The 26,961-nt window shown below is 63.0% G+C and overlaps 4 protein-coding genes across 5 annotated transcripts in view; all 4 read left to right on the top strand.

Moving 5' to 3' along the window:
• Positions 1-8,502, top strand: part of TONSL (tonsoku like, DNA repair protein) — a 13,109-nt gene extending 4,607 nt beyond the window's left edge. Inside the window, 16 exon segments of the mRNA XM_035012179.1 lie at positions 1,197-1,279; positions 1,381-1,470; positions 1,765-1,837; positions 1,914-2,077; positions 2,166-2,289; positions 2,432-2,649; positions 2,651-3,157; positions 3,253-3,329; positions 3,731-3,884; positions 3,970-4,048; positions 4,588-4,889; positions 5,054-5,225; positions 5,945-6,120; positions 6,639-6,712; positions 7,187-7,320; positions 8,259-8,502. Of these exon segments, the coding sequence (XP_034868070.1) occupies positions 1,197-1,279; positions 1,381-1,470; positions 1,765-1,837; positions 1,914-2,077; positions 2,166-2,289; positions 2,432-2,649; positions 2,651-3,157; positions 3,253-3,329; positions 3,731-3,884; positions 3,970-4,048; positions 4,588-4,889; positions 5,054-5,225; positions 5,945-6,120; positions 6,639-6,712; positions 7,187-7,320; positions 8,259-8,452 (2,621 nt within the window). The 3' untranslated portion in view covers positions 8,453-8,502.
• Positions 8,503-8,820: 318 nt separating this feature from the next.
• Positions 8,821-14,366, top strand: VPS28 (VPS28 subunit of ESCRT-I). 2 transcript variants are annotated; one of them, XM_035012177.1, is made up of 10 exons: positions 8,821-8,933; positions 11,393-11,459; positions 12,051-12,079; positions 12,181-12,218; positions 12,451-12,540; positions 12,889-12,994; positions 13,098-13,199; positions 13,707-13,760; positions 13,868-13,959; positions 14,048-14,366. In XM_035012177.1, exons 2-10 carry the CDS (start codon positions 11,423-11,425, stop codon positions 14,163-14,165), a joined length of 666 nt encoding a protein of 221 aa, XP_034868068.1. In that variant the 5' UTR covers positions 8,821-8,933; positions 11,393-11,422; the 3' UTR covers positions 14,166-14,366. The 2 variants fall into 2 exon arrangements, with proteins under 2 accessions (XP_034868068.1, XP_034868069.1); XM_035012178.1 differs by having other exon boundaries at positions 8,827-8,933; positions 12,181-12,359.
• Positions 14,367-18,613: 4,247 nt separating this feature from the next.
• SLC39A4 (solute carrier family 39 member 4) lies at positions 18,614-22,842 on the top strand. The gene is made up of 12 exons (XM_035012176.1): positions 18,614-18,805; positions 19,292-19,576; positions 20,020-20,215; positions 20,332-20,483; positions 20,573-20,744; positions 21,111-21,283; positions 21,462-21,599; positions 21,672-21,779; positions 21,973-22,027; positions 22,167-22,319; positions 22,435-22,622; positions 22,714-22,842. The coding sequence occupies exons 1-12, from the start codon at positions 18,614-18,616 to the stop codon at positions 22,840-22,842; spliced, it is 1,941 nt and encodes a 646-aa protein (XP_034868067.1).
• A 3,054-nt stretch (positions 22,843-25,896) lies between these two features.
• The window catches only part of CPSF1 (cleavage and polyadenylation specific factor 1), a 13,889-nt gene continuing 12,824 nt past the window's right edge, over positions 25,897-26,961 (top strand). Inside the window, exons 1-2 of the mRNA XM_035012167.1 lie at positions 25,897-25,975; positions 26,068-26,226. Of these exons, the coding sequence (XP_034868058.1) occupies positions 26,083-26,226 (144 nt within the window). The 5' untranslated portion in view covers positions 25,897-25,975; positions 26,068-26,082. The remainder of the gene's footprint in view (positions 25,976-26,067; positions 26,227-26,961) is intronic.

Below are 26,961 nucleotides of genomic sequence, written 5' to 3'. Positions count from 1 at the left end.
CCCCCCCCCCCCCCCCCCCCCCCCCCCCCCCCCCCGCCTTCCCCCCGGCCCTTCCTCCCTGGTGCCAGCTGGGGCTGAGCCCTTGGCTGGGGCAGGCAAGGGGGGAGCCCTCGTGGGGGCTGCTCGCTGGCGTGTGACAGGAGGATCCAGCCCCACGCAGGGAGGGCGTTCAGTACTGGTAGATGCAAGAGGGCTGTGTGTGGAGAGGCTGGGGCAGCCCTGGAACCTTCCTGAAGGAGCAAGTGATGGGAAGGCTAGTGCGCACCTGCGAGGGGAGGAGACCCGGGGTCAGACCTGGAGAAATGGCACCATGAGAGGGAGGCACAGGGCAGGCAAGATGGGCGTGCAGATAGCATGTGGGCTGCCACGCACAGGCTTCGTGGTCCACCCTGTGGAAGGTGGATGCGAGGGGTAGGCTTGAGCAGGCTGGGGCTGGGACCCTAGGGGCAGAGGCGGGCCAGGTGGTGGTGCAGGCAGGCAGCTGGCTTCTGGCTGAGAGGTGGGGGGTGGAAACCTGTCCTTGAGGCCAGGAGGAATCATTTCAGTTTTGAACTCGGGCGGCTTCCAGAACCTCTCTGGGAGAAGCCAAGGGCTGTGGGCAGTCTGTGCCATACCTGAGAGGGGGTTAGGCTGGGTGTCACTGGTGAGCAGGTGTAGGGAGCCACGGGAGAGTCAGGACCAAAGCAGGAGCTTCAGGTGACACCACTCAACAGGCGCTCGCAGTAAGAGGAGTTCACGAAGGAGAAGAAGGTTCTAGCAAGGACCAGAGGCACAGGAGAAAGGACTGGGGTCAGGCAATGAGTGAGCTGGAGGCAGGTGCAGATGGGAAGGCCGGGGCCGTACAGGTGGAAGGCACCTGGGCTCACAGGATGAACTGTTTGTAATGTGACCATGACTTAGTCCGACAAAGATGCTTCCCACGAGGGGAACAGACGTCCGGGGTGGGAAGATCCAGAGCAGGGTCTAAGCATGGGGTGAGAGGTCAGCGCTTGATGGACAGGGGTCAGGTGGGCAGAAAGGTCAGGTGCATCCCCCGCGGGCAAAGGGACTGCGGGCAGGGACAGCCACAGGCAGGGCAGGGAGTGGGATGGCAATTGGCACCGGACCTCCATCCTCCAGGTCTGGAAGGTTGGGGACCCTGGGGGCAGGGGGCACCGGGGCTTGGCTTACCTGGAGTGGGCTCGGCTCTGTTCCAGAGGGTGATGCTGAGGCCTGGTCCCAGCAGCTGGAGGAGGATGAGGAGCTGCAGGGCTGCCTAGGCCAGCAGAGGGTAAATAAGGTGAGGACGGTGTGGGGGCATTGTGTGGGCCCCCCCATGCTTGCTGGGACTGCCTGGTCCCTTCACACCTCTGCTCCCTGTCCTGGGGCAACTATCCACAGTGGAACCGGCGCAATGACGTTGGGGAGACCCTGCTGCACCGAGCTTGCATCGAGGGCCGTCTGGGTCGTGTCCGGGACCTCGTAAGACAGGTGGGCCTGCCGTCTCATTCTAGGTACCCTGTGGGCCATAGCAGGGACTTTGTCCTGGGGTATGTGGTCCCCCACAAGGGGGTAGCACAGGGCATGGGGGCTGGAGGGTGCACCAGCCCTGCACAAGCCCCTACGGGGGCCTCCCTGAGATGATGCGTCTTGTGTGCCGACCATCTCTCTCTCTGCTGGGACCTGGGCCTGTGGGCCCATTCTGGGCTTTGAGACCCAGGCCCTGGTCCTCCTGGAGCCTCAGCCCCACGGTGAGGCTGGGCTCTTTCTCGTCCTTGGTCGCAGGGCCACCCTCTGAACCCTCGGGACTACTGTGGCTGGACGCCTCTGCATGAGGCCTGCAACTATGGGCATCTGGGTGAGTACAGGGCCGGGCCACACCAAGGAGAGGGCCGACAAGGCCTGGGAGCTAGTCTGTGTCCCCTGGCCCACAGACATTGTGCGCTTCCTGCTGGACCACGGGGCTGCTGTTGATGACCCGGGTGGCCAGGGCTGTGAGGGCATCACTCCCCTGCACGACGCCCTCCACTGTGGTCACTTTGAGGTAGCTGAACTGCTCATTGAACGGGGAGCGTCTGTCACGCTCCGCACCATGAAGGTGAGTTGGGGGGCAAGGGCCAGGCGGGCTCAGGCTGTGGCGGGGGGGGCAGTGCCCTGCCGGCCGCACTCAGCTGGCGGCCACACAGGGGCACAGCCCGCTGGAGACGCTGCAGCAGTGGGTGAAGCTGTACGGCAAGGATCTGGACAGCGAGACCCGAGAGAAGGCTGGCGCCATGGAGAGGCTGCTCAGGGCGGCCGCCTCAGGCCAAGGCAAGTGGAGGCCTCTTCTGCTCCTGGGGGCGCCTGTCCCTGGCCTGAGAGTGCCCTAGGCCCTGCTTCTCGGGGGCGTTTTAGCATGGGTGGCTGGGACAGTGCTGGGCGCTGCGTCATGCTAGATTCCGTCTCTCCACAGCCCCCCACAGCTCCCTGGCCTCCCACACCCTTCCACGCGACCATCTGTTCGACCCTGAGATCTCTCCTCCCTCGAGCCCCTGCCCAGGACCCCCAGAGACCTCTCAGGCCTGTGCCGGCGTCTCCCCAGGGCAGGCGGTTCCAGCTGCGGCCAGGCCTCGGAGGACCAGACACAAGCTGGCCAGCAGCAGCAGCTCAGAGGGTGAGGACTACCCGGGCCCCCCCCCAGCCCGCCCACAAGAGGCCCCGGCATCGTGTCCCCGCACAACAGGCCAAAGCCGGGGTGCCTGGCTCCACCAGCAACAGGGAGGTGGCCATCCGAGGTGTGGGTGGGGCCCAGATCAGCCGCCTTGGGCCCGGCCTGCCCTGGGGCTCGGGTGAGCCCCCCCTGCACCGAGCTGCGCTTATCCCCGAGGAGGAGTGTCTGGTTGGGGACTGGCTGGAGGACGACTCCCCATTGACCCACAGCCGCCAGGATGGCTATCTGCCCCACCCCCAGGGCAGTGGGGACAGCACTGGTCACGGTGGCTCGGGGTCAGGCAGCAGCAGGAGCCCCGGCCGGCTCCGGGCCCGGACCAGGCAGAGCCAGCTGCCCCGTCTCAGGAGTTGGAATGCACCGGGCAGGGCAGGGGGAGACAGCAGCTCAGCCACAGACCCTCCAAGGAGCCCTGACATCTCCAGGGCCTCGGGGCCCAGTGGGGACAGCCCAGCGGCAGGCCAGCCCTCGGTGGGTGCACCCCTCAGGTGGGAGCAGTGGGGTGGTGAGGGCAGACGACTGCGTTTTCTGACTCAGCCTGTCGCCCCCCTGCCCTCACCCACCAGGGTCCGTCTTTGCCTCCTCCCATCCGGGTGCGAGTGAGAGTGCAGGATAGTCTCTTCCTCATTCCCGTCCCACACAGGTAAGCAGCACCTGCCCTCCAAGTCCCCGTTCCCCTTGTGCCCCTGGGAGAACCCTCGAGTTTGCGTATCAGTTGGCATGGGTAACAAGGACTCACTCGGACTGGATGTGTCACCGCTGCTGGCTGGGGGAGGTCAGAGAGCAGGGTAAGGGTGCCCTGCATACGCATAGGCAGGGCCCTGGAGGGGTTAGGTCAGGCCCTGTGGGCCCTAGGAAAAGCCTAGAAGAGCTGCAAGTATGTCAGGCTGCTGGGGGCGTGGGCATGTCCTGAGCAGGGGCAGGAGGAGGGGAGGTGCCAGATAAAGGATCCGTAGACCCAGAGCAGGGACGGCAGGAGGAGGGCGGCCTTTCTTCAGCGTGGGCAGGGTCCTGGCCAGCTCTGCTTGCCCTCTGTCCCTGCAGCAGGGAGACCCACTCTGTGGCCTGGCTAGCTGAGCAGGCTGCCGAGCGCTACTGTCAGGCCTGTGGGCTGTTGCCGAGGCTCGTCTTGCGAAAGGAGGGGGCCTTGCTGGCCCCACAGGACCCCATTCCCGATGTGCTGCAGAGCAACGAGGAGGTGAGCGGCAGGAGCCTGGGCCCCACGCACAGAGAGTGCCCCAGCACTGGGTGCCCCTGGGCTGCTTACTGGTAGTGCTTTGCAGGTGTTGGCTGAAGTCACTTCATGGGATCTCCCCCCACTGACTGACCGCTACCGCAGGGCCTGCCAGAGCCTGGAGCAAGGTAGGGGCCCAAGAGAGCTCGAAGTGGCCTGGGCAGAGGAGCATGTTCCTGTGCCACTCTCGGGTCTGGGGCCTCACGTCCCCGAGCCCCAGGTAGCCAGTGAGGCATGCTCCCTTTGCAGCTGGCCTCAGGTTTTCCTCCTCTACCCGGTACCCACACATGTGGGTGGTGGGGGGGGGGGGGAAGATTGGTCCTGTTGGTGGTGGGACAGCGTAATCACCAGAGCCCCCGGAGGCTAGGCCTGGGGTGGCTTTCCAGAGAAGCCTGACGTGGGCACTGTGGGATGTGGGGGTGGCTGGCAGAGGTTTGGGCCCTGCCCAGGAGGGCCTGACAAGGCAGAGAGTGGTCATCCCTACCCACCAGCCATGCCTTGGGCCTCCCACAGTGCTGGGTCTCCAGGCTTGTGGGAGTGGGCTCTGTAGCACCTCTGGTGGGTGTCCCAGGGCTCAGGAGTGAGGGGGGCATGTTTGGTGGGACCGCCAGGATTCACAGGGCAGAACAGCAGGTTCTGGCTCTGGTGACACCCATCCCCCCTCCAGAGGAGCACCAGCAGGTGCTGCAGGCCATGGACTGCCAGGGCTCTGGCCCCTCGTTCAGTGCCTGCTCCCTGGCCCTGCGTCAGACCCAGCTCACCCCACTGCTGCGGGCCCTCAAGCTGCACGAAGCACTCCGGGAGCTGCACCTGGCAGGGAACCGGCTGGGGGACGGATGTGCTGCTGAGCTGCTGGCCGCTCTGGGCACCATGCCCAGCCTGATCCTCCTAGATCTCTCTTCTAATCACCTGGGCCCCGAAGGCCTGCGCCAGCTTGCCACAGGCCTCCAGGGGCAGACCATCTTGCAGGTAGAAGAAGCATGGGGAGCAGCAGGCCGGCCCTAGGGCGGCATCAGAACATTTACATTTGGTCCATCATTGGGTGGGAAGGTGCAGTTGGGAGTGCTGGCCACTGCCCAGCTCTGGGACGGCAAGGAGACCAGATCTTCCAGAGGGGCCCGTGTCTTCCACAGAACTTGCAGGAGCTGGACTTAAGCATGAACCCCCTCGGGGATGGCTGTGGCCAGGCCCTGGCATTCATCCTGCAGGCCTGCCCCTCACTCAGTACCTTGCATCTCCAAGCCTGTGGCTTTGGCCCCAGCTTCTTCCTGAGCCACCAGGGAGCCCTAGGTAGTGCCTTCCAAGGTGAGCTGATGGACATGTTCACATCCTAGCCCCCAGGGTTCCAGTTGTCAGAAGGGCACATCCAGGGGCACAGAGAGCCTTGTGCCAGAGGGGTCCCCGGGGCACCAGGCCTGCTGTCTAGGAGCACGTTGCTGGACGTGCTGGGCCTGCCTGGGCTCAGGGGCATTCCCCTAGGACGTGCCGTGGGCCACTGTCGCAGGACCCCTGTTCTCACCAGCTGAGTGTTCTGTTTGCCTTAGATGATTCCACCATAGACACACCGAGGCTGCAGAGAACCTCAGCCCCAGTACTGAGAAACTGGGAACTGGGAGTCCTCCAGGGTGGCTTTCTGCAGAGGTGGTGGGCCAGGAAGTGGAGCTCAGGGATGTGAGCGCACAGTGGGGGAGAAGCTGGGGTTGGGCAGCAGATGGTATTCCCCACCCCCCACCCCATCGTGCACAGACATCCCGGCCCAGGGCCTGTCTCAGGTTACCCGTCCTGTCTCAGGTGCGGAGAGGCAGGTGGCCCAGGGATGGTGGGGAGTAGTTGGGCTCAGAAGTCTGGCCCTGCCCCCTCCTCGCCTGGGACACTCTGGGCAGGAGCTACCCCAGTTCCGCGTGCACAAAATCTCAGGGATGATAGCTTCCCCAGGGGGGTTGTGAGGGTGTTGGGCCTAGGACTGCAGCTGGGCTGAGGTGGTGGTCATGTGTGGCTGACAGAGGTTCTGGTCCCCTGTACAGATGCCAGGCACCTGAAGACACTGTCCCTGTCCTACAACAGCCTGGGCACCGCTGCCCTGGCCCACGCCCTACAGAACCTGCCTGCCCACACCCTCCAGCGCCTGGAGCTTAGCTCCGTGGCAGCCAGCAAGAGTGACTTGGGCCTCGTGGAGCCTGTGGTCAGATACCTGACCAAGGTATGTCTGTGGTTGAGGGGGGTTGCCAAAGCAAAGCAACCCCGGGCCATCCAGCCTCCAGTCCCACAGCTGACACCGGGCAGGGGTGGGAGTGGCCTAGGAAGGGGGTTGCACATTCAGAAAGAACGGCTGTGGGAGAGCTGCCTGCCGCAAGCTGTGAATTCCTGGCCAGCAGCAAAAGTGCCCGGGACCCAGGGCAGCATCCCTGCCCCAGGCAGGTCCCAAGGTCTTGCCAGGGCTCCCAGGGCTCTCTCCCTTGGCTCTTCCATGTGGGGCTGGTCCCTGTGATTTTCACATGCCAAGTGTGACTTATACCTGGAAGGGGAGGTGTTTCCTTTTGATCTGCAAATTGAAGGGATACTGCTCCCCTCTGGTGCATTGGGGGTCGGGCAAACTTTGCCCTCTTGTTCCCAAGGATGAAGGAAGGTATCTGACCTGGGTATGGGGCCTCTGCTGGGAGGCAGGGAGGACAGGCACCCCACTCAACCCAGGCCCCCTTGGGCCTCTGCTCTGTCTAGGAAGGCTGTGCTCTAGCTCACTTGAGCTTGTCTGCAAACCACCTGGGTGACAAGGCAGTGAGAGACCTGAGCAGGTAATCCATTCCTACGCCATTCTGAAGGGGGTCTGGTCTCAAGGCTCAGCACCCTGCGGGAGCTAGGTCAGGCAGGAGTACCAGCTTCTCCCCCAAGTGTGTCCCAGGACCTAGCTCCTTCCAGCTTCAACCCTGCCTCCTTCTGTCCTTCTTCCCACACGCCTGAGGCTCCTGAGAGCCTTTCCCATCACCCTTTGTGCAACAACCCATACAAGGGCCACTCATGATCCTCCAGCCTCAGCTGGCTCTTGGGAGTGTTGGGCACTCAAGCCAGGCGGGCATGCCAGGCCTGGGCCTTGGCAGTGTCCAGCTAGCCCTGGGGAAGTACTTGTACCCATGTCCCGGGGCGGGGTGGGGGGTTGCTGTGGGGCCTGGCCTATGGCTCCCAGAGCTGTGGTTTGTCTGGGGCAGCTCTCTCTAGTGTTGGGGGCCTCCCTCCCTGGAGGCTGATCACTTCTTCCCCTGTTATTTCAGATGCCTTCCTTATTGCCCCTCACTCACTTCACTGGACCTGTCTGCCAACCCTGAGATTAGCTGTGTTGGCCTGGAGGAGCTTCTGTCTGCCCTCCAGATGCGGCCCCAAGGCCTCAGCTTCCTTGGCCTGTCAGGTGAGCTTGGGTACCTACCTGAGGCCCAGGTGCCTCCTTTGTACGGGCTGTCACTGCCACCAGCCAGATGGCAAGGGTGGGCTGGGTCCCCTGAGGTTGACACAGTGGGGGACAGTGACCAGTGTGACTGGAAGGGGTGTGAGCCCAGCTCCTAAAACAGTGGGGCGGGAGGAACATGGGATCTCTGCTTTTAACCTGTTCAGCCTGACCCTGAGACCATAGTGGCTGGGGACCCCCTTTCACGAGGATTTCCTAATTACCGTTGGCGAGAGGAGGGAGTTCAAGGTCAGGATGCCAAAAGCTTGCCACCAAGGGATCTAGCTCCCAGCCTGTGGTGTCTTCGCTTGGTCCCATCTGGCCACACCCAGGCACAGCGGTCTTGAGGATGACCCCAGGAGACACTGATTCGGTGAACTGGCCACCCAGTAGCCTGGCACATCCAGCTCGGGCCTGGGGCAGGGGAGTACCAGGCTCTGCCCTCCAGGAGGACAAGGACCGGGAGTGGGTGTGCACACAGGGAACCCCTGGGTTCTTCCTGCTCCTCACCCCCCACCCGTGAGGGCAGGCTGGTGGGGGACCTGCACACAGCTGCGTCTGTCCCCATCCCCTCCCCTGGCTCCCTGGAGCTCAGGCCGGGACCGCTCAGTGCCCTCTTGAGACCCGCAGGCACCCCTACTCTGTCCACTCTGGATGGAGAGGCCCAGGCACTGTCCTACAGAGTGGCACGGAGGGCACTGCAGCGCGTTCTGGCCAGTGTCCGTCCTGCCGCCCGCCGGCTCCGACGGGGGCCCCCGGCCCCTTCTGGAGCGTCTGTGGGCCTCGCACCGCGCTGTAGCCCGCGGGGCCCCCGAGGGCCGCCCCGGCGCAGAGCTCGGGCACGGGCGTGGGAGCCCCGGAGGCTTGCAGCCGCTGAGGCCCGCTCCCGCCTCCCTCCGCAGGCTGCGCGGTGCAGGGCCCCCTGCGCCTGGGCCTCTGGGACCGGATCGCGGCGCTCGTGCAGGAGCTACAGCTGTGCAGCAGGCGCCTCTGCCCCGAGGACCGGGCGGCCCTGCGCCGGCTGCTGTCCGGCCGGCCGGGCCCCGGCGCCTGCACCCTGGACCGAGGGCCCAAGCTCTTCTTCAGGCGCCTGTGAGCGGCCGGCGCTGCCCGGGCCCCCGCCCCCCCCGCCTCAAATAAATGGACGCTGCCACCGCCGCCGCCGCCGCCGCTGCTGCCTGGAGGGTGGGTGGGAGGCGGGGAACGGGGGGTCGCCCTGCTGTGGGGAAGCTGAGCGCGCACGGGAATGGAGGCCACTTCCGGCCACTTAGCGGCCCCGTGGGAGGAGGCCACGCCTTCCCCGTCGGAGTCTTCCCGCCTCGCGGGCTGTGCCCCCGGCGCCGCTCGGGGGCGGGGCCACGGGCGGGGCCCGGCCGGTTCCGGCGCGCGCAGGCGTGGACGTCCGGCGGCCGTCGATTGGGGGCGAGGCGGGCTCAGACGCAGACCTTGGGGATCGAGCGCAGATTGCGGGAGCGGGGCGTGTGGGCGCAGGCGCAGGACGTGAAGGGGCGCGCCGAGCGGTCGATCCGGAGCGCCGCAGCGCGGCGCCGTCTCCCAGACCGGCCGAGCCAGCCCAGGTACCCTGGGTCGGTGGGGGTGGGGCGGGGGGCCGAGAAAGGGCCGGCCGAGCCGAACGGGGAGAGGCGGCGCTGGGTTCGGTCCGCGGGCGTCCTCGCGCCGCATAGGGCCTTCCTGTGCGTCCCTCATGTGGGGGTCCTCCCCGGCGTCCGGGTCCCGCGCAGGACGGGCTCCCGGGGTGTGCCGCACTCGGGGCGCCTCCTTGCCCGCTTGGGCCTGCGGCATCTACACGATCAAACGTGGGCGTTGCCGAGAAGCTCACTTTTCGGGTCAGAGTCCGGCTTGTGACATGCAGCCAGGGGACACTGGTTTTCGCGACCTAGTGGAGCCCCCGTACAACTACGAGCGCTTGCTCCGCGCCTCCGCCCTTTTCAGGCCGGTCCTGGAAGCCCGGGGAGGGTGGCCGAACAGCCTACCTGCCGCCACCCGGTGGGCTCTCGTCCCTCATCTGCCTTCCCGGACAGCGTCCCTCCCTCGCGGAGACGCGCTCCTTAGCTTGGACCGCATTGCCCTTTCCCAGCCTCTGCTCCCTGGGTGTCCTAGGGCTCCCGCCCGGACTGTTTTCTCATCGTTCCCCTACTAACCGTCCCGTGTGTGACCCGCCCAGCCCCAGTGTCATGGCTCAGCCCTGCTAGCCTGGGCCCCTCTAACTTCAGCTGCCCCCGCACACCTCCCTGGACGTCTGTGGAGCCGCTCCCACCCCACACATCAGCACCAGCGCGCGCTTTCTTACTAGCCTGCTCCTCTTCCCTCTTCTCCAGCTCAGGCCCCCTTACTGGTCATTGGCCCAGACACAGGGGTATTGTTCTTGATTCCTTTTTAGTTTTTTAAAAATTTTAAAGATTTTATTTATTTGACAGAGAGAGACACAGCGAGAGAGGGAACACAAGCAGGGGGAGTGGGAGAGGGAGAAGCAGGCTTCCCGCAGAGCAGGGAGCCCGATGCGGCCCATCTCAGGATCCCAGGATCATGACCTGAGCCGAAGGGAGACGCCCAACAACTGAGTCACCCAAGCGCCCCTTGATTCCTTTTTAATTAACGTCCCGTTTCAAATACTTAAGTGGGTCTGGTGGTTTCATGTCCAAAGCATGTCTGGAACTGGCTCCAGCCAGTGCATCAGCTTCCTGAGTGGGCAAGACCCTCCCAGGGGCCTCATGCCTTCTGTTCTTTCTCAGCCCACTGCCTGGCTGGGAGCCTCAGGAGCTTGTCTTTAGCCATCAGTAGTTTCTGCTGTATTACTATAAAACTTCCTCTCCTGACCTGTACAGGCTGTGTCCTTTGATCCAGTCTCTCCACCTTCGTTCAGAAAGCCCTCTCCCCCACTTGTCTGTTCCTCTCCCTGCGTTTCTCTGTAAAGGCCTTGAGTTATGTGTGCTTTTCTCTCTGCCCAAGTGCTCCTCCCCAGCTCTTCTGATAGCTGCCACCTTCTCACCTTTCTCCTGGCTCACAGCGCCTTCAGGGAGCCCTGACCCCTCACTGCCGCTGCTCTGTTCTCCTGAGATGCCTGGCGGGACCCACTTCCTCCTGACAGTCTCTAGGGCGGAGCTGCATATACTGCCCTGTGTGTTCATCACTAGCATGCAGGCCAGCCAGGTCTGAGGACCCAGAGGGGGCCCTGCACGACCAGCCAAGAGGGTCCTTGCCTTCACATGGGTTAGGAAATCAAACGAGCCAGGAGGAAGTGAGAGCAGAGTTTATTGAATAGCATAAGTAATAGAATATAGCAGATGGAGCATCTAGGAAACTCAGGAAAGAAAAGTGAGTCTCTCCTTTGCTTGGGGTCTGGGGTTTTTATCGAGGATTGGGGTCTGGTGTATGTGTCCTCTCAGGTATCCAGGAACTGGTCAGAACAAAGATAGGTGTTCTCCATAAATGAATTATACCCTGGAACCAGGGGGTCTTGGCATCAAAATGTCTAGAGTCAGTTGCCTGAGATATGCACAGGACAGCCTCACCCAGCCACTCCTTAGAATTATCTACCGTGCTGGAAGACTGCAAAGAAATCAATAATTCCTTGACCTTTACAATGAGGACATACGTTATTTGTACTATAAGGTATGTGCAAGGTGCGGGTGCAGATCCTAGCAAGAATAGAGCAGGACTGGGCACCTGGGTGGCTTAGTCAGTTAAGCATCTGCCTTTGGCTCAGGTCATGATCTTGGGGCCCTGGGATCGAGCCCCACATTGGGCTCCCTGCTCAGCAGGGAGTCTGCTTCTCTCTCACTCTCTGCCTTGCTCATGCTCTCTTGCTCTCCCTCTCTCTCAAATAAATAAAATCTTAAAAAAAAAAAAAAAAAGAATAGAGCAGGAAAAGGAGCAGAAAAGCAGTTCTTCATGGAATTCTTCTGTTTCCCTATCTCAAGTATTTCTCATCTGACTGCTGAGGGCAGGGAAACTCTTCGTGAGGCCCAGGAGTGTTAAGGGTCACCTTTGAGTTCGCGCTGGCTCTACTCCTTAGGTCTTTGCTGTGGCCACCTGAGCCTGCAGGATGTTTCACGGGATCCCAGCCACTCCGGGCATGGGAGGTGAGTGTGGCCCAAGGTGGGCCCAGGGACCCAAAGGGCCAAGCTTTCAGCCCCTGCTGCAGAGGCCAGGAGTTGTGGGGAAGTCTGTAAGTGTCTCCCCCGTGCAGCCTCAGTGGGCAGCTGGGGTCTGGTGCATTTCATCACCAGGGGACCCAGAGAGGACCTCCAGGTGGGGCCAGCTGGGCACAGAGATAACAACTTTAGCGTGGTTGGAATCTCAGGGGGTCCTGGGCATCCTGGAGTCAAGCCAGGGGAAAGGTCACAAAGCATGTGACAGATGTCACCTGTGCCCGAAGCAAGGTGTGGTCACCCTGCTGTAGAGTGAGATAGCTGAGGAGCAGCCGTGGAATGGGGGAGCCAGGTGTGGCCTCCCGGCCTCAGAGGCTTATCTTCTGCTTGGGTCCCCCGCCCACAAATTGGTGGGGTGCCGAGATTAGAACCCCATCCTCCAGCTCCCTCTGGGCTCTTTGGGATGTTTCACAGGGTGAGGCCTTGGGTGGGCTGCTGAAATGGGGCTGGGGCCGGGGCCAGTGGACAAGCCCCCTGGGGTCGCTGTTGTGGCCAGCCTGCTAGCTCTCTGCTCTGTTGCAGCACCTGGAAACAAGCCCGAGCTCTATGAGGTGAGTGGCGGACGCCCACCTGGCCAGCACTGGCCGATAGCAAACCCTGTGTGAGCCCCACCCTGCTCCTGCTGGCTGACACACTGCCCTGTCTCCAACAGGAAGTGAAGCTGTACAAGAATGCCCGGGAGCGGGAGAAGTGAGTCCAGCCCCCAACACACACGCCGTGCCCACCAGCCCCCCCTGAGTAGCTTCCCCCAGCCGCTAAACCACCCCCACACTGAGGTCAGGAGGACATGGGGTCAGGCCGGGGAAACAGTTCCCAAGGAGCCTCTGCCAGGCAGGTCAAAGATAGCCTCACCCTGGGACAGCGGGCACCGTGGGCTTCGGGGGCCCTCACAGCCGTGGCCTGATGGACTCACTACCCTCAGGTATGACAACATGGCGGAGCTGTTTGCAGTTGTGAAGACAATGCAGGCTCTGGAGAAGGCGTATATCAAGGACTGCGTCAGCCCCAACGAGTGAGCCCTCCGTCCTTGCACCAGTCACAAGCACCAGTCCTTGGAGGCTTGTTTCTGCCCTCCAGGGCCCGGGCGCTCAGTAGGAAGCAAGAGCAGGGGTCTGGGGCCTGGGGACTCACATGGTTCGACAACGTCAGTGTGGCAGCCGTATTTTGGCCACCCCTCTCCCTTCTGCTTGCTCTCCTCCCAAGCTCTCTTACCGAGACCCCTGGGGGAGCCTCAGCCTTCAGTGGCCCATCTCTGGTCTGCCACTCGGCCCTCCAGGAGGCTGCCTGTGTCTGGGTGGGCCGTGGGAGAGCAGATCTGTGGACGGGGCTGGCCTGGTGCGCAGGGCATCCCTCTCTCTAGGTACACTGCAGCCTGTTCCCGGCTCCTGGTCCAGTACAAAGCCGCCTTCCGGCAGGTTCAGGGCGCAGAAATCAGCTCCATTGATGAATTCTGCCGCAAGTTCCGTGTGAGTGAGCAGGCTGAGGGAGCAGGAGGTGGGCGGGGTGGGTGCTGTAGCGAAGGGGCCAGGCCTGTGAGGCCCAGTACCCACGGCATCTCCGCCCCCTCAGCTGGACTGCCCACTCGCCATGGAGAGGATCAAGGAGGACCGACCTATCACCATTAAGGATGACAAGGGCAACCTGAACCGCTGCATTGCCGACGTAGTCTCGGTGCGCCCCACAGCCTCCGGGCACCCGTGGGGGGTTGGTGGCCAGGAGGGCCCATGCCCCCTGCTGTGGCCACACGCGTACACAGAAGCCTGGGGCTCCCAGAGCCGCAGAGCACTCAGACCCATCGGGCAGGGGTCTCCGTAGCTGGGAATGAAGGGGGTGGGCAGGCCCTTCTCCCAGGGCAGCATCCAGGAGAGGCTCCCGTGCCCACACAGCCCCAGGAGGCGGAGCCAAAAAGCAGGACTCCAGCAGCCTCCCTGCGGGCCGGGGGGCATGTGGAGGACCTCACAGGCTGCGGGGACGGGTGCAGCAGGGACCCAAGTGACCAGACCGCTGAGGAGAGAGGCTGAGGAGGGAGGCAGTGGGTTCTTGAGGCCAGATGGGGACTGGGTGGGGGCCGGCCTGGGCCTGGGCCTGCAGAGGAACCAGGCTTGTGGGCTGCGAGGGTTCCCCACCCTTGGCCCCTGGGCTCTGTCTGTGGCACCTCACACACACACTCGTCCCCAGCTCTTCATCACAGTGATGGACAAACTGCGCCTGGAGATCCGTGCCATGGATGAGGTGTGGCTCCTGGTGGGGACAGAGGGATGGAAGGGTGGCTCAGAGGTGGGAGCAGCAATAGAGAGGGGCGGGCTCCTGGCGTAGGAAGCCCAGCATCCTGTCCACAGATCCAGCCTGACCTGCGGGAGCTGATGGAGACGATGCACCGCATGAGTCACCTGCCGCCTGACTTCGAGGGCCGCCAGACTGTCAGCCAGTGGTGAGTATCCCTGCCCTGATCCTTCACTCCCCTGTCAAGGACCTAGAAGCCCTTCCCCTGTGCACACCTCAGCACCGTGCTCCCACAGGCTGCAGACCCTGAGCGGCATGTCGGCCTCTGATGAGCTGGATGACTCCCAGGTGCGCCAGATGCTCTTTGACCTGGAGTCGGCCTACAACGCCTTCAACCGCTTCCTGCATGCCTGAGGCCTCCCTGTCCCAGGTGTCTGGGGAGGAGGGCTCTCAGGTGGGCCCAGTAGAAGGCTGCAGGTGCGCTGCATGCCTGACCCCCGGACGGTCTGCGTGTGTCCCGCCGTCCATAGCAGCTCCGTGTGTGTCTGTCCATGGTGTCCCAACCCTGGAGCCTCCTCCCTGCCCTCCCCGGAATAAAGACACTTTCTGACCCCCCCTGCTGCTGTGGGCTGCTTTCTCCCAGCTAGGCCCGCCCTGCCTGTTTGCCTTCCTTCTGGGCCTCGGGTGGGATCCTGCCTCACCAGAGCACACAGGCCCTGAACACGCAGCCCATTCATCAGGGTCTGAGCACCAGTTTAGGGCCAGCAGCCTCCCTGGTGGGCACTGAAGCCTTCACCTGGGCCAGGTAAGGCTTGAATCTGACCACAGAGGAAGCTGCCGATCACATCCACCTCCCCACCCCTCGTCTGAGAACTCTAGGCACCTAGGGGCCCAGCCGGCTGGATAGGGAGGCTGCTCTGCTGCCCCACCTCCCTCTCCCTGCCCTGGGGGCACCACAGGCCAGCGCAGGGCCTGGTCCTCCTGGCGGCTCACCAGGGCCCCAGTAGACAACAGATGGGGGAGGCAGTTCGTCCTGCCCACGGAAGAGGGTGTCCCTCCCTCGGGAGCAAGGCCATGCTGGTTCCCCGGGAGCCCTTGGGCCAGTCTTGCCCAGGGGCTGGCGGGGGAAGTGCAGTCTGCAGGTGAGGACATGGGTGTTCCAAGGCCAAAGCTGGTTACCTGCTCTGCAGGCAGCCGCCGCCCGCAGTGTCACATCAGTCCGCGTCCTCATGGGCGGGCAGCAAACCGCAAGACCAAGGCTCCGGATTCTGAAATGCGTGTTTCACGTCTTAGCAGCCATGGCATGGGATGAGGAACCTGCCAGAGCTCCGTTGGAGCGTTTCTTTTCCTAGTAGCGTTGCTAGATGTCTGTGACATTGTAGTATTTCAGGTGGTGGTAAGGTTGGAGGCTGCCAGTGGGGAGGTGCTGTTTCACATGGGGTGGTCAAGGACAGCAGATCAGGCCAGGAAGAGAGGAGTGGGGAGGCCTTGGGTTTGTCCCTGGAGCCCCGGGTGCCAGCAGGGGCCCCAGAGCAGAGGTGTGCACGTCCCTTGGGTCTTATGAGAGAAAGACAGCAGAGACAGGCGACTGGTGGGCGTGGGGGGCAGGGTCAGCGACAGGCGGAGAGGGGCCCTGGGGTTCTGGGTGTGGACTGTTGTGAGGGGCGTGTTGCACCCACGGCGTTTGCCCCTGGGCTGAATGCACTGGGCCGGGAATACCCAGCCTAGCACCAGAACAGCCGCTGGGGGAGGTCCTATTGACATGTGGACACCTGCAGGGAACAGGCTCTGTGAGGGAGTGGCCAGAGTTGTTTGCATAGGCCTGGTCTGACTTGGGCCAGTTGGTCAAGGGGAGTTGTCAGGTGGGTGGCTGGACATCAGAGGCGGGAGTTCTGGAGGGAAGACAAACGCTTGGCATCTCCAGGGCAAAAAACCGCCATCATAGGTTCCAGGAATTCTAGCCAAGAGGCCCAAGGACCGGCACCATCACACTTGCAGGTTGGGAATAGAAAGACCAGCAAAGGAGCCAAAGAAGGGGTGGGTAAGGCCCAGGAAACCCAGAGAGACCCTAGACAGTGGAGGAGCAAGGGGGTCCAGGGCCAGCTGAGATGAGGAAGAGCTCCACTGAGTCTGGCCTGTGGAGCTCTCGGGGACCTTGACCAGATTGGAGGCGAGGAGGGGAGGCTTCAGGGGAGCCTAGAAGAGACTGCCAGTACTAGACACCCCAAATCCTGCTGTCAGTGGCAGCTGAAGGGGCAGGGAGGGTTCTTTTGGTCTATTTTTTTTTTAATTGTAATAAAATGTAACATGAAATTTGCTATCTTAAACACTTTTTTGGAAGATTTTGTTTTTAAGTCATGTCTACGCCTAATGTGGAGCTTGAACTCACAACCCTGAGATCAAGAGCTGCAGGCCCACCAACAGAGCCAGCCAAGAGCCCCAACTGTTTTAACCATTTTTTTTAAAAAAGATTTTATTTATTTATTTGACAGAGAGAGACACAGCGAGAGAGGGAACACAAGCAGGGGGAGTGGGAGAGGGAGAAGCAGGCTCCCCACAGAGCAGGGAGCCCGATGCAGCCCATCTCAGGATCCCAGGATCATGACCCGAGCCTAAGGCAGACGCTTAACGACTGAGCCACCCAGGCGCCCTGTTTTAACCATTTTAAAGCTCAGCAGCATTAAGTACATTCACAATGTCATGTGGCCACCATCACATCCAACTCCAGAGCTCTTTCCGTTCTCCCAAACGGAAACTGTCCCCAGTAAACACTGACTCCCCATTCTCCCTCCCTCAGCCCCTGGCAACCATCATCCTACTTTCTGCCCCTAGGTTTTGACTAGGTGCCTCATATGAGTGGAATCATACAGGATTTGTCTTTTTTGTGGTTGGCATATTTCTCAATGTTGTGCATGTATCAAAATTTCCTTCCTTTTTTTAAGTGCCATGCCTAACGTGGAACTTGAATTCATGACTCTGAGATCAAGAATTACAGGCTCTACCAACTGAGCCAGCCAGGCATCCAGAAATTTCCTTCCTTTTTAAGGCTGAATAATATCCCATTGTATGCAGAGACCACATTTTGTTTATCCATCCATCCTTCGGTGGACACCTGGGGTATTCCTGTGTTGTAGAGGTTGTGAATAATGCTGCTGTGGATGAGGCTGTGTTTGGAGACAGGAGTGACTGCAGTGTGGTTGGGTGATAGGACGATGCAGGAGGGGCCGAGGGACACAGGAGATGGTGCAACACCACGTAGGACGCAGTCAGATGTTGGGGAGCTGGTGACACGCTCTCTGGGGGGGGGACAGGAAGCAAAGGAATGGGGGCCAGCATTGCGGTTACTGAGGTCAAAGGGACTGCCGAGGGGAGTGCAAGCAGCATGCTAGGCCCTCAAGGGCTCAGGCAGGTCTGCCAGTCAGCCCAGGGACCCAGGAAGGCCAGGCTGGATGGCTGGTCTGAGATCTTTGCCCAGAAGCTAACAGGCTGGGCAGTGGGTGGCCTGAGCCAGCAGCGAGGTCCAGACTGAGCTCCAGGCAGCCCAGCGGTCCCTGTGCGGTGGGGTAGGAAAGAGGCCAGTTTGGGCCTCTAGTCTTCAGAACTGTGCCCAAAACTCTCCAGCTTCCCTCCTTGTTGACTCAGAGCTCCAAGAATCCTCTAAATCCCTGGCAGGCTGTTCCTATCTCCTCTGGCCCAGCTCCCTCTTAGGACCCAGGGACATCAGAGTGCCGCGCAGTCCAGCTGTGGCACCCTCTAGCATGTGTGTGGGTGAGGTGACCTCAGACACAGGACGCTGTGCTCAGCATGATGCCCTGCCCTGGGCACCACAGGACTCTGGGGACAGAGTCCTCAGGTCTAGGCTCCCAGCGGCCCTGGAGCTTCTCTCCCACCCCAACCACACCTCACAGGGCTCAGGGTCAGTGTTCGGCTGCACCAGGTGGGGAAGGGGACGCCCACATACTCCCTCCAGGAGGGGTCGGCCCTCCCCCCCCAACTGCCAACTAGGCAGAGATAAGCCAAGGGGTTCAAAGGCCAGAGAGGAAGTCAACAGGGAGGGGCAGGTGCAGAACTGGGAGTCACAGCCCTCCCTCAAGATTCTGGGTCTAAAGCTTGGGCTCCTGCCCAGATAGCCAGTGGCAGCAAGCAGAAGGCCCAGGTTCCCCATTTGTCATGGGGCTTTGGCCATTTCCTCAGGAATTTTCCCTGGGGGGTTTGGGAAGGATAGTGTGACTCAGCCAGCACCTTTTCAGTTCCCTCAGAATCCAATCCCCAACATGGGACACCACAGCCCGGGCCTGGGAGGAGAGGGCCCCACCTCCCCACCCCCAACTGGAGCCTCAAAGGCTAGGGGTGGGGTGCAGGTGTCTAAGCTGCCTGAGCCAAGGAAGCCAAGCAGGGAAGGGGCTGGGAGGGCAGTGGGACAGGGGCGTGTTCAGGGCCTATCAGGCGGAATGTTGGGGATGGGGCCTTGTGGGGCTGGGGTGGTATCCCTGCACGTCTGCCCCAGGGCCCCCTTGTTGGCAGCAGCCCCTAGAGAGACGGTCGCCCCTCGGGAGTGGAGAAGGCGGCCCCGCCCCGCAGCTCTAGGGCGCCACAGGCGAGCTAGCAGATGCCCAGGCCGCCCTTCCAGGAGAAGGGGCCCCGTCCTCGCCCCCCACAGGCAACGGCTCCAACCACGGGGAGGATCTGCTGCTGGAATGGTTAACCTGAGGCGCCTCGGGCAGCCAATCACAGAGCCCTGCAGGAAATACCTGGGAGAGGTCCTCTTTGTGCGGGCGGGTCAGAGCCCAGCCCCAGTCTGGCCCTAGGCTGCCGAGCGGCCTCCCCAGGGCACAGAGTGCGCGCGGTGGGGGGGGCTCAGCATGCCGGTCCTGGTCCGACTCAAGCTGGGGCTGCTGCCGGCTTTGCTGCTGGTGACCGCGATGGCAGCTCAGCCTCCCCATCTGCTGACCTTGCTGTCCTCAGGCCAGGGTGCTCTGGACCGTGTGGCACTGGGCAGCCTGTTAAATACACTGGCGGACCGTGTGCACTGCGCCAATGGGCCGTGTGGAAAGGTAACTGCCCCACCCGGTGGGTCCCCCAGCCTGGGCCCGCTCCACCCCAGGGCTGGAAGCAAAGCGCCCTGGGCAAACTCCAGGAGGCGGGTCAAGGTGAGGCTGGGTGGCCAAGCACCCAGGCCCTGCCTGCGGGCCTGAGCCCACCCTCCTCCGCTCGGAATTCAGGCAGGCCTGCGCTCCCAGGGTTGGGGGCTGTGCTGGGCACGTACAGCTCCAGGATCTCAGGGCAGCCCCCTCCCCCGGCAGCCCCCAGGCCATCAGACTGGCAGTGGTTCCAGGAAGAAGCCACCCTGGGATAGAGGGACCACTGCCCGGAGCTCTCTGTGTGCATGTGTAATGGGGGAGGGGGCATGTGAGAGAGCGATGATGCAGGGGTGGGTGAGAGAGGGGGAGGGCAAGACCGGTGTGTGTGGACCCCAGAGGGAAGCAGGCAGCTTCCTGACCGCCGGTCCCTGGCTCCTGCCCACCTGTCTCTGCCCACAGTGCCCATCTGTGGATGATGCCCTGGCCCTGGGCAGGCCCGAGAAGCCAGGGCTCCCTGGGGGGCCAGTCCTAGAGCACAGATACATCGCCCGCCTCAGTGCTGCTGCTGCCCTCTACCTCAGCGACCCCAAGGGCACCTGCACGGACGTCCGGGCTGGCCGCTGGGCCACTCGTGCTGACCATCTCTTGACCCTGCTGGAGGGCCCCAAGGCCCTGACACCAGGCTTGAGCAGGCTGCTGCAAAGGATTCAGGCCCAGGCTGCTGGCTGGCCTGCTGCCCAGCAGGTGAGGGGCTGGGTAGGCTGGCCAGAAGGGCCTAAGGGGATCAGTGGGGAAGGGAGACCACTTCGTGGACTGGGACTGGTTGTAGTGGGCAGGACATCCCTTGAAGTCTCCTGGGGTACCTGGGGGAGTCTGCGGATATACTCGGGAAGCTAGGCTAGGCTGACGGATCACAAATGGATGTCCACCACCACTTAGGGCAGGGACTTGGGAGCGGGGGGCTCATCAGACAGGGGCTGAGAAGAATCCTGGGACCACAGGGAGGGATCAGGCCCAGGTCTTAGGGCTGGCAGAAGTAGGTGGTGGTGTTCTGGGAAGGCTGGTCTGCGGCCAGGTTGGGGCAGGTCTTGGGGTCAGTGGCACTCAGGGGACACCAGGGGTGATGGCAGACCTGGAGACCAGGAAGGCCACACTGCGGCAAGGCTGAGCCCTGGCTCCTCCCCCAGGCCTGTGTGGACCTGCCTCAGCTGCTGGAGGAGGCAGAAGGGGCAGGAGCTCCCAGCAGCCCTGGCCCGGTACTGGCCGCCCTGTTGGACCATGTCATCAGTGGGTCCTGTTTCCGTGCCCTGCCGACCCCCCAGTACTTTGTAGACTTTGTGTTCCGGCAGCACAGCGGCGAGACTCCCAACATCACACTGGCTGGTGAGGCCTCGGCTGGGCCAGAGAGCGGGCAGTGCCCTGAGTCCCCAGCCTCCATGTCCCTGGGGAAGGCAGGCCTGGAGCCCATACAGACTTTGTGATTCTGTCCTCCCTGCCAGAGCTGGAGGCCTTGATGTGGCGCCTGGGGATAGGCAGAGTGGCTGAGACACACAGTGACCACAGTGACCACGGTCATCTGAGAAACAGGGCCAACCACCAGGGCCCTGTGCCCCTTGCCACCCCGAACAGCAGCTCCAGCCTGTGGGACACAGTGAGCAGCCCCTGCACCATAGTCCTGGGGAGAGGTGGGGTCCCATGGATCTGCTCAGGTCCCTGAACCCCTGTGCTACCACCCCCCAGGTATGCCTGAGTGCCGGGGAAGTGATGGCCGTGTATGAGCTGTCTGAGCAGACCGGGGTGACTCCAGAGTCCTGGGCTCAACTGAGCCCTGCCCTGCTCCAGCAGCAACTGAGTGGAGCCTGCAGCCCCCGGCCCAGGCCCCCCACGCAGGACCAGCTCAGCCAGGCGGAGAGTGAGTGCCTGCCTCCCCAGTAGTGCCCGCCTAGCTGTGCCCATGGGTGCGGTGGCACAGAGGTGGCACCTCATAGGGAGGAGAGAGTGGCCACAGGGCCAGGGCAGGGGTGGGGAAAGCTGGACCAGGGCTGGCAAGGGAGAGCGGCATGGGAGTAGAGGTGGGAGGGCCCAGGTGGGAAGGGAATGGAGCCTCAAGGGTTAGCGTCAGCAGAGGTCTGGCCCGAACCTGGCCACCTGCATCCCTGGGGAGCTTCTGCTCACTCCTGGACCCCCCCCCGGACTCCCTCCCCTGGGAGGCAGGGGTCGGGGACTGAGGTTGAGAGAGAGGCTCTCAGCTCAGCTCGTCACCTGGCTTCCTCCCCAGGGTATCTCTACAGCTCGCTAGCCACACTGCTCATCTGTCTCTGTGCGATTTTCGGCCTCCTGCTTCTGGGCTGTGCCAGCTACAGCACTGCCTCCCACTACATCATCCAGACCTTCCTGAGCATGGCCGTGGGCGCACTCACGGGTGATGCTATCCTACACTTGACACCCAAAGTCAGCCTCAGCCTTCCCCTCCCTCCCCAGCCAGGAGCTCCCTGCCCAGTCCTTCCAGGCCCTTCCTCCCGGAGCCCCTCCTGTCCCCCTAACGTCTCTTCCTGGCCCCGGGGGGGTGGGGAATGAAAGGGTGGGAGGAGGCCTTAAGGCACCCTTTTCAGCCCCCTTCTCCCCCCAGGTGCTGGGGCTGCACTCCCACAGCGGGGAGGGCCTTGGCCCACAGGCCACCTGGCGCCTTGTGGCCATGTTGGGTGGCCTCTACACCTTCTTCCTGTTTGAGAACATCTTTAATCTCTTGCTGCCCCTGGACCCGGAGGTCAGGTGGGGGCTGGGTGTGGTGGGTGGATGGGGCAGAGGCGTGGCGGGCCCTGAGCCACTGTCCCCACAGGACTCAAAGGAGGGGCCCTGCAGCCACAGCCATGGGGTGTCCCTGCAGCTGGCGCCCAGTGAGCTGCGGCCACCTAAGCAGCCCCGCGAAGGCTCGCGCACCGACCTGGTGAGCTGGCCCTTCCTCAACGTCCCCATCCCACATGGAGCTCCCCCCACCCAACCCAAGGACCCCTTCCTGCCCCCTGCCCCCACCCCAGGGCTTTTGTCCCTGGCCTCTGATGCTGGTCAGGGGACCCAGTTCCTCCTCGCCCTCCTCACCTCCCTGCCCAGGGGCTCATCCACGTGGACCCCCTCTCCAGGTGGCGGAGGAGAGCCCAGAGCTGCTGAGCTCGGAGCCCCGGAGACTGAGCCGAGGTGAGCCCTGAGGGAAGCCCCAGAAAAATTAGGGGCCACGGATCAGGTGCGGAGCGCCAGCGCGGGCCAGGGGCAGGGGGCCAGGGGCGCCTAGGTGGGGGATAAGGCCGGCGCCGACCCACGGCCACCGCGCCCGCAGAGCTGAGGCTGCTGCCCTACGTGATCACGCTGGGTGACGCCCTGCACAACTTCGCCGACGGGCTGGCCGTGGGCGCCGCCTTCGTGTCCTCCTGGAAGACCGGGCTGGCCACCTCGCTGGCCGTGTTCTGCCACGAGGTGCCGCACGAACTAGGTGAGCTGCGCGGGCTACGGCCCGACGCAGGGGCTGCCCGGGTGTGGGCGGGGCCTGCCCGGGTGTGGGCGGGGCGCTCGGCCTGACCCCGCCCCGCCCGCCCCACCCGCGCCAGGGGATTTCGCGGCCCTGCTGCACGCGGGGCTGTCGGTGCGCCGGGCGTTGCTGCTCAACTTGGCCTCCGCGCTGACGGCCTTCGTCGGCCTCTACGTGGCGCTCGCCGTCGACGTCGGCGAGGACAGCGAGGCCTGGATCCTGGCGGTGGCCACCGGCCTCTTCCTCTACGTGGCGCTCTGCGACATGGTCAGGGCGGAGGGCAGGAGTCGGCTGCCCTGGGGGTGAGCTGAGCAGGGCCTGGAGCTGGCGGCTGACCCAGTGCCTACCCCTTCCTCAGCTCCCGGCCATGCTGCACGTGCGGGACCAGCGGCCCTGGCTTCTCTTCCTGCTGCACAACATGGGCCTGCTGGGCGGCTGGACCGTCCTGCTGCTGCTGTCCCTGTATGAGGACAACATCACCCTCTGATGCCCCCCCCCCCCCCCCGCCCGCCCGCCAGGCCCTGGCTGCTGGCTGCTGGCCCTGGGCTCTCTCAGCCCCTTGCACCTGCCAGCCTCTCTCTCTACCCGGAGAGCCCCAGGCCTTTGAGAGTCTCCCTCCCACAAGCCCCAGCATCCCGCTTCAATAAAGACATTCTTGTCCTTGGAGCCCAGCTGCTCTCCTTGCTGTTAGGGAAGAGTCTCCCACCAAGAAAGGGGGGGCAGTCTCTCTCTCTCCCCCTGGGGCTCTGATGAGGGGCCAGGAGAGCTGTGTTAAGGAACCTGCAGGCAGCCAGCCCCAGTCCCTCCTCTGTAAGCTGGAATCCCTGCCTGGGGAGTGGAGTCAGGGAAATAGGGCAGGGTCTGCACATAGCAGGTGGGACCTGGTCTCCAATCAGGAATCGGACTTGCTCCTAGCAGAAAGACCACAACGGCAGACCAAAATCTGCTCACACAGATGAGGGCTTGTTACTCTCTCATGAAAAACAGGCCTAGAGCCAGTCAGACCAGAGTATGTGGCAGCCCACAGTCCGTGGGGCCTGGGCCTCCACTGTCCCTGCCAGAGGTGTTCATTCTCAGAGTCCCCTGGTAGTCTCCTGGGGATGTCGCACAGCCCACCACAAACTGGGTGCCTTAAAATGACAAAAATTAATTTTCTCACAGTTCTGGAGGCAGAAGTCTGAAATCAAGGTGTCAGTAAGCTGTGTTCCTTCTCAGCTCTGTAGGCAGAATTTGTCACATGAGACTTTACTGACTGGGCCCAAGTGTTCCGTGTCTTGTGGCAGGAAAAGTCCAGTGTCTCCCTCTGTCTTATGACCTTCTCTTGTGTGTCTCTTCTCTTCTTATGAGGACACCAGTCCTACTGGATTACCAGCTCACCCTAATCCAGTATGCCCTCATCTTAACTAATACCATCTGTAATGATCCTATTTCCAAATAAAAGTCACATTCTGAGGTACTGGGGGTTAGGTTTCCAACATATCTTTTTGGGGGACACAATTCAATCCATAACACCCTTCATGGTCCAAAATGGCTGCCAGAGCTCCAGCCATTAAATGCATTCTCCAGGGAGCAGAAAAGAGGTAAGAGGAAAGAGCACAAAGAGGGAGGGTTCCAGGGGATATCAGGTTCAGCCTGTCGTTTACCCAATACACAGACACAAAAGTGGGAGAGTGGAAGTCAGCCCCATGTTATGCTCCATGGGTCCACTTGTGCTGGAGGGAGGTGGGTGCTGCATGCAGTAATCTGTGGCAAATTGGGCAGGAAGGGCCATATCTGAGAGCTCCCTGTCCTGACACAGGTAGATAGATACTCCAGCCTCTCCAAGAGGTATTGATTCTCCAAGAAGCTTCACAAACTCCACAAGAGAGAGGTGTGAGAATTACCACCTCCCTCCTAAATCTGGTCTATGACACTGAGCACATAAAGATGGCCTCTTGGCACAGAAGGAAGGTGCTGTCCCAGAGGAATATGAAGAGCGTGAGCGTGGCCTGGACTGTAGTGTCCACTAGCCACAGGGCCCAAGCTTCAGGGTATGAGGGAGAACACTGGCCTTTGGGGGGCAAGGAGGAGGGGGAGAGTCAGAAGAGGCCCAGGCCTTTCTGGAGGAGGAACTGAAAGCCTGAGTTGCCAGGGCGTGTACCGGCACTCCCCAACCTCCTCCTCCCCAGCCTTGGACCATCTTCTTGCCCATCACTCTCCCTCCCCAGCAACTTCAAGCCCCTACCTCTGCTGACAGGCCCCCACCTTCATCTCCCATTGAGAGAGTAGATCTACCAGGCAGGCTCACCGCTGTGTTCCCCCTGCCGACCTAGCAACCTCCTGCCCCCTCTGCCCACCTTCTCCTCCCCCCTCATCCTATCCACTGCTATGCTCCCCAGGGCTGTGCTCCCTCAGTATCTAAAGCCCTCTCTGCACTGACCACCTCTGTCCCACAGACGAGCTCGTGTTCATTTGTTAGGGCATTTGCCGTGTGCCAAGCTCCAGTCCGAGGGTTCTGTGGGCACCGATTTTTTCAATCATCACAGATGCCCTATGATGTGCACACCATGACTGTGTCCCTCTGAGAGAGACCCCAAGAGTTAGTGTCCTGACTGGGGCCCCAGCTCTGTCCCTGCTGTCCCCTCCAGCCGGTTCTCATAGTCCTGGTCACAGTTTTTCTGACCTTTAAAGGGCTTTGGTGTGGCTCAGGGGTCACACACCTGCCTGGGCATCCAATGATTCCTTTGACCACTGCCCAAGGGTCCAGACTTGGAGCCTTGTTGCTGACAGGAGCAAGGGGGCAGATATGGATGCAACATGAACATGTATTTCCGTGCCATTTTCTTGGGTGTGACTACACTTTCTCCCTTATTTTATTTCTTATGATTCCATTTCTAAGTCCCAGGTCTGTGCGGGAGTACCTGGGGCAAAAATACCTGCCAAGCGAGGAGAGGTCTGTTAGCCGTGCTTGGTCCTGGCTCCAATCTCCGAAGTGGACAGCTGTGCTAGGCCTGGGGAGGGCAAAGGGGTCGAGAAGGGCAAAATCGCGTCCCTGGGGCCAGCGCTCACGTCCTAGAGGGACGACGACCCGCAAACCTGCTCCCCAGGAAGCTGTCCCGACCCCGGGCTCGGACTCGCCGGGCAATCCTCCACACTAGCGGCCCTTGCCGGGAGCGTCATCTGGCGCGTGTCCGCCCCGGGGCGTCCGTTCCCTCCCCGCGCCCGCCAGCATCCGGCACGGCGCCTCGCCCACGCGGGTTTGGAGCGCGGACGACACCTCTTCTTGCGGCCGAGACCCTCCTTGTGACCCGCCCACCCCGGACCGGCGGCCCCCAGCCCAGCCCAGCCCAGCCCAGGCCCGGAGGCCCTAAGCCCCGGGCCCCCCGCCCCGCTCTCCACCCGCTGCCGGGTTCCTGGGTTTCGACGGAGCTCGGGATTTCGGGCCTCTGGACGCAGAGCCGCGAGGCCGCCCCGCCACCCCCGGCCACCAGGGGTCGCTGTTGCCCCTCCCGCCGCCGCCGCCGAGGCGGCGCGGCGCAGGCGCGGGCGCGGGCGCCCGGAACCCCGGTGCGCAGCTTCCGGGGCCGCCCGGGCCTTGTCCGCCGCCGTCCCGTCCCCCCGCGAGCCGCTCCAACTGCCAGGTGGGCGGGCGCGCGCGCACGGCCGGGGAGGGGGCGCCGGGCCGGGGTCGTGCGCGGCGGCCCGCTCATCCTGTGGCCGCCGGCCCCCGCAGCCCCGGCCCGGCGCCATGTACGCCGTGTACAAGCAGGCGCATCCGCCCACCGGCCTGGAGTTCTCCATGTACTGCAACTTCTTCAGCAACAGCGAGCGCAACCTCGTGGTGGCCGGCACGTCGCAGCTCTACGTGTACCGCCTCAACCGCGACGCCGAGGTGGGCGCTCGCCGGCGGGCCGGCACCTGCTGTGCGCGGCTGGGAGCGGCGCGGCGGCGGGCGGGGATGCGGGAGCGCCAGGCGGGGAGCGCGCGGCTCGGCCGCCGGGCACGTGGGGGCGGGAGGCGGCGTTTTCCCGCGGGCCCCCGCGCGGCCGCTCCGGGGTGGGGCGGCCGCCCGTCGGCGGGACGACGGCCCGGGCGGGCGGGGCCCTGGCGCGTGACGAGCCCGTCGCAGCGGAGACGCAGGGGCGCTTGCGCTGCCCGGGCGATGACGGGTCCGGGACGGCCTCGTGCGAGAGCCGGGCGGGCGGGCGGGCGGGCGGGGCTGCTCCAGGCCCGAGGACGGGCGTGGAGGCCGCCGGGGGAGCAGGACCGGCGCGGCGCGGGGGCCGCCACCGCTGGGGGCGGGGGCGATGCCGCGGGCGGACGGGGCCGGGGGCGCCGACGTCGGGACACGTGCGTGTGTGCGCGTTAACTGCGCCGACTGCCGTGCGGACCGTTCGCGGTGAAGAAAGCAGAGCAGGAGAAGCTGGGGTCGTAGGCGAGAGCTTCGGGACTGAACGTGTGCCGTTAAAAAAATCCTGGCGAGCTTTTGTGATAATGCAGTTCTTTTTTTTTTTTTTTTAAAGATTTCATTTATTTATTTGAGAGAGAGAGAATGAGAGAGAGCGAGTACATGAGAGGGGGGAGGGTCAGAGGGAGAAGCAGACTCCCTGCCGAGCAGGGAGCCCGA

This window comes from Mirounga leonina, unplaced genomic scaffold, assembly GCF_011800145.1.
Source record: "Mirounga leonina isolate KUSES-001 unplaced genomic scaffold, KU_Mleo_1.0 Mir_165, whole genome shotgun sequence".
Taxonomy (NCBI): Eukaryota; Metazoa; Chordata; class Mammalia; order Carnivora; family Phocidae; genus Mirounga; species Mirounga leonina.
The sequence above is the reverse complement of the archived record's forward strand: the minus strand, read 5'-3'. Positions and strand labels throughout refer to the sequence as shown.

Coding starts and splice junctions, on each gene's coding strand:
- VPS28 (XM_035012177.1), top strand. CDS start 11,423: ATGTTTCACGGGATCCCAGCCACTCCGGGCATGGGAG. Junction 11,460..12,050: donor AGCCACTCCGGGCATGGGAG/GTGAGTGTGGCC, acceptor GCTCTGTTGCAG/CACCTGGAAACAAGCCCGAG. Junction 13,200..13,706: donor GCATTGCCGACGTAGTCTCG/GTGCGCCCCACA, acceptor ACTCGTCCCCAG/CTCTTCATCACAGTGATGGA.
- SLC39A4 (XM_035012176.1), top strand. CDS start 18,614: ATGCCGGTCCTGGTCCGACTCAAGCTGGGGCTGCTGCCGGCTTTGCTG. Junction 21,780..21,972: donor AAGGCTCGCGCACCGACCTG/GTGAGCTGGCCC, acceptor CCCCCTCTCCAG/GTGGCGGAGGAGAGCCCAGA. Junction 22,028..22,166: donor GCCCCGGAGACTGAGCCGAG/GTGAGCCCTGAG, acceptor CCGCGCCCGCAG/AGCTGAGGCTGCTGCCCTAC.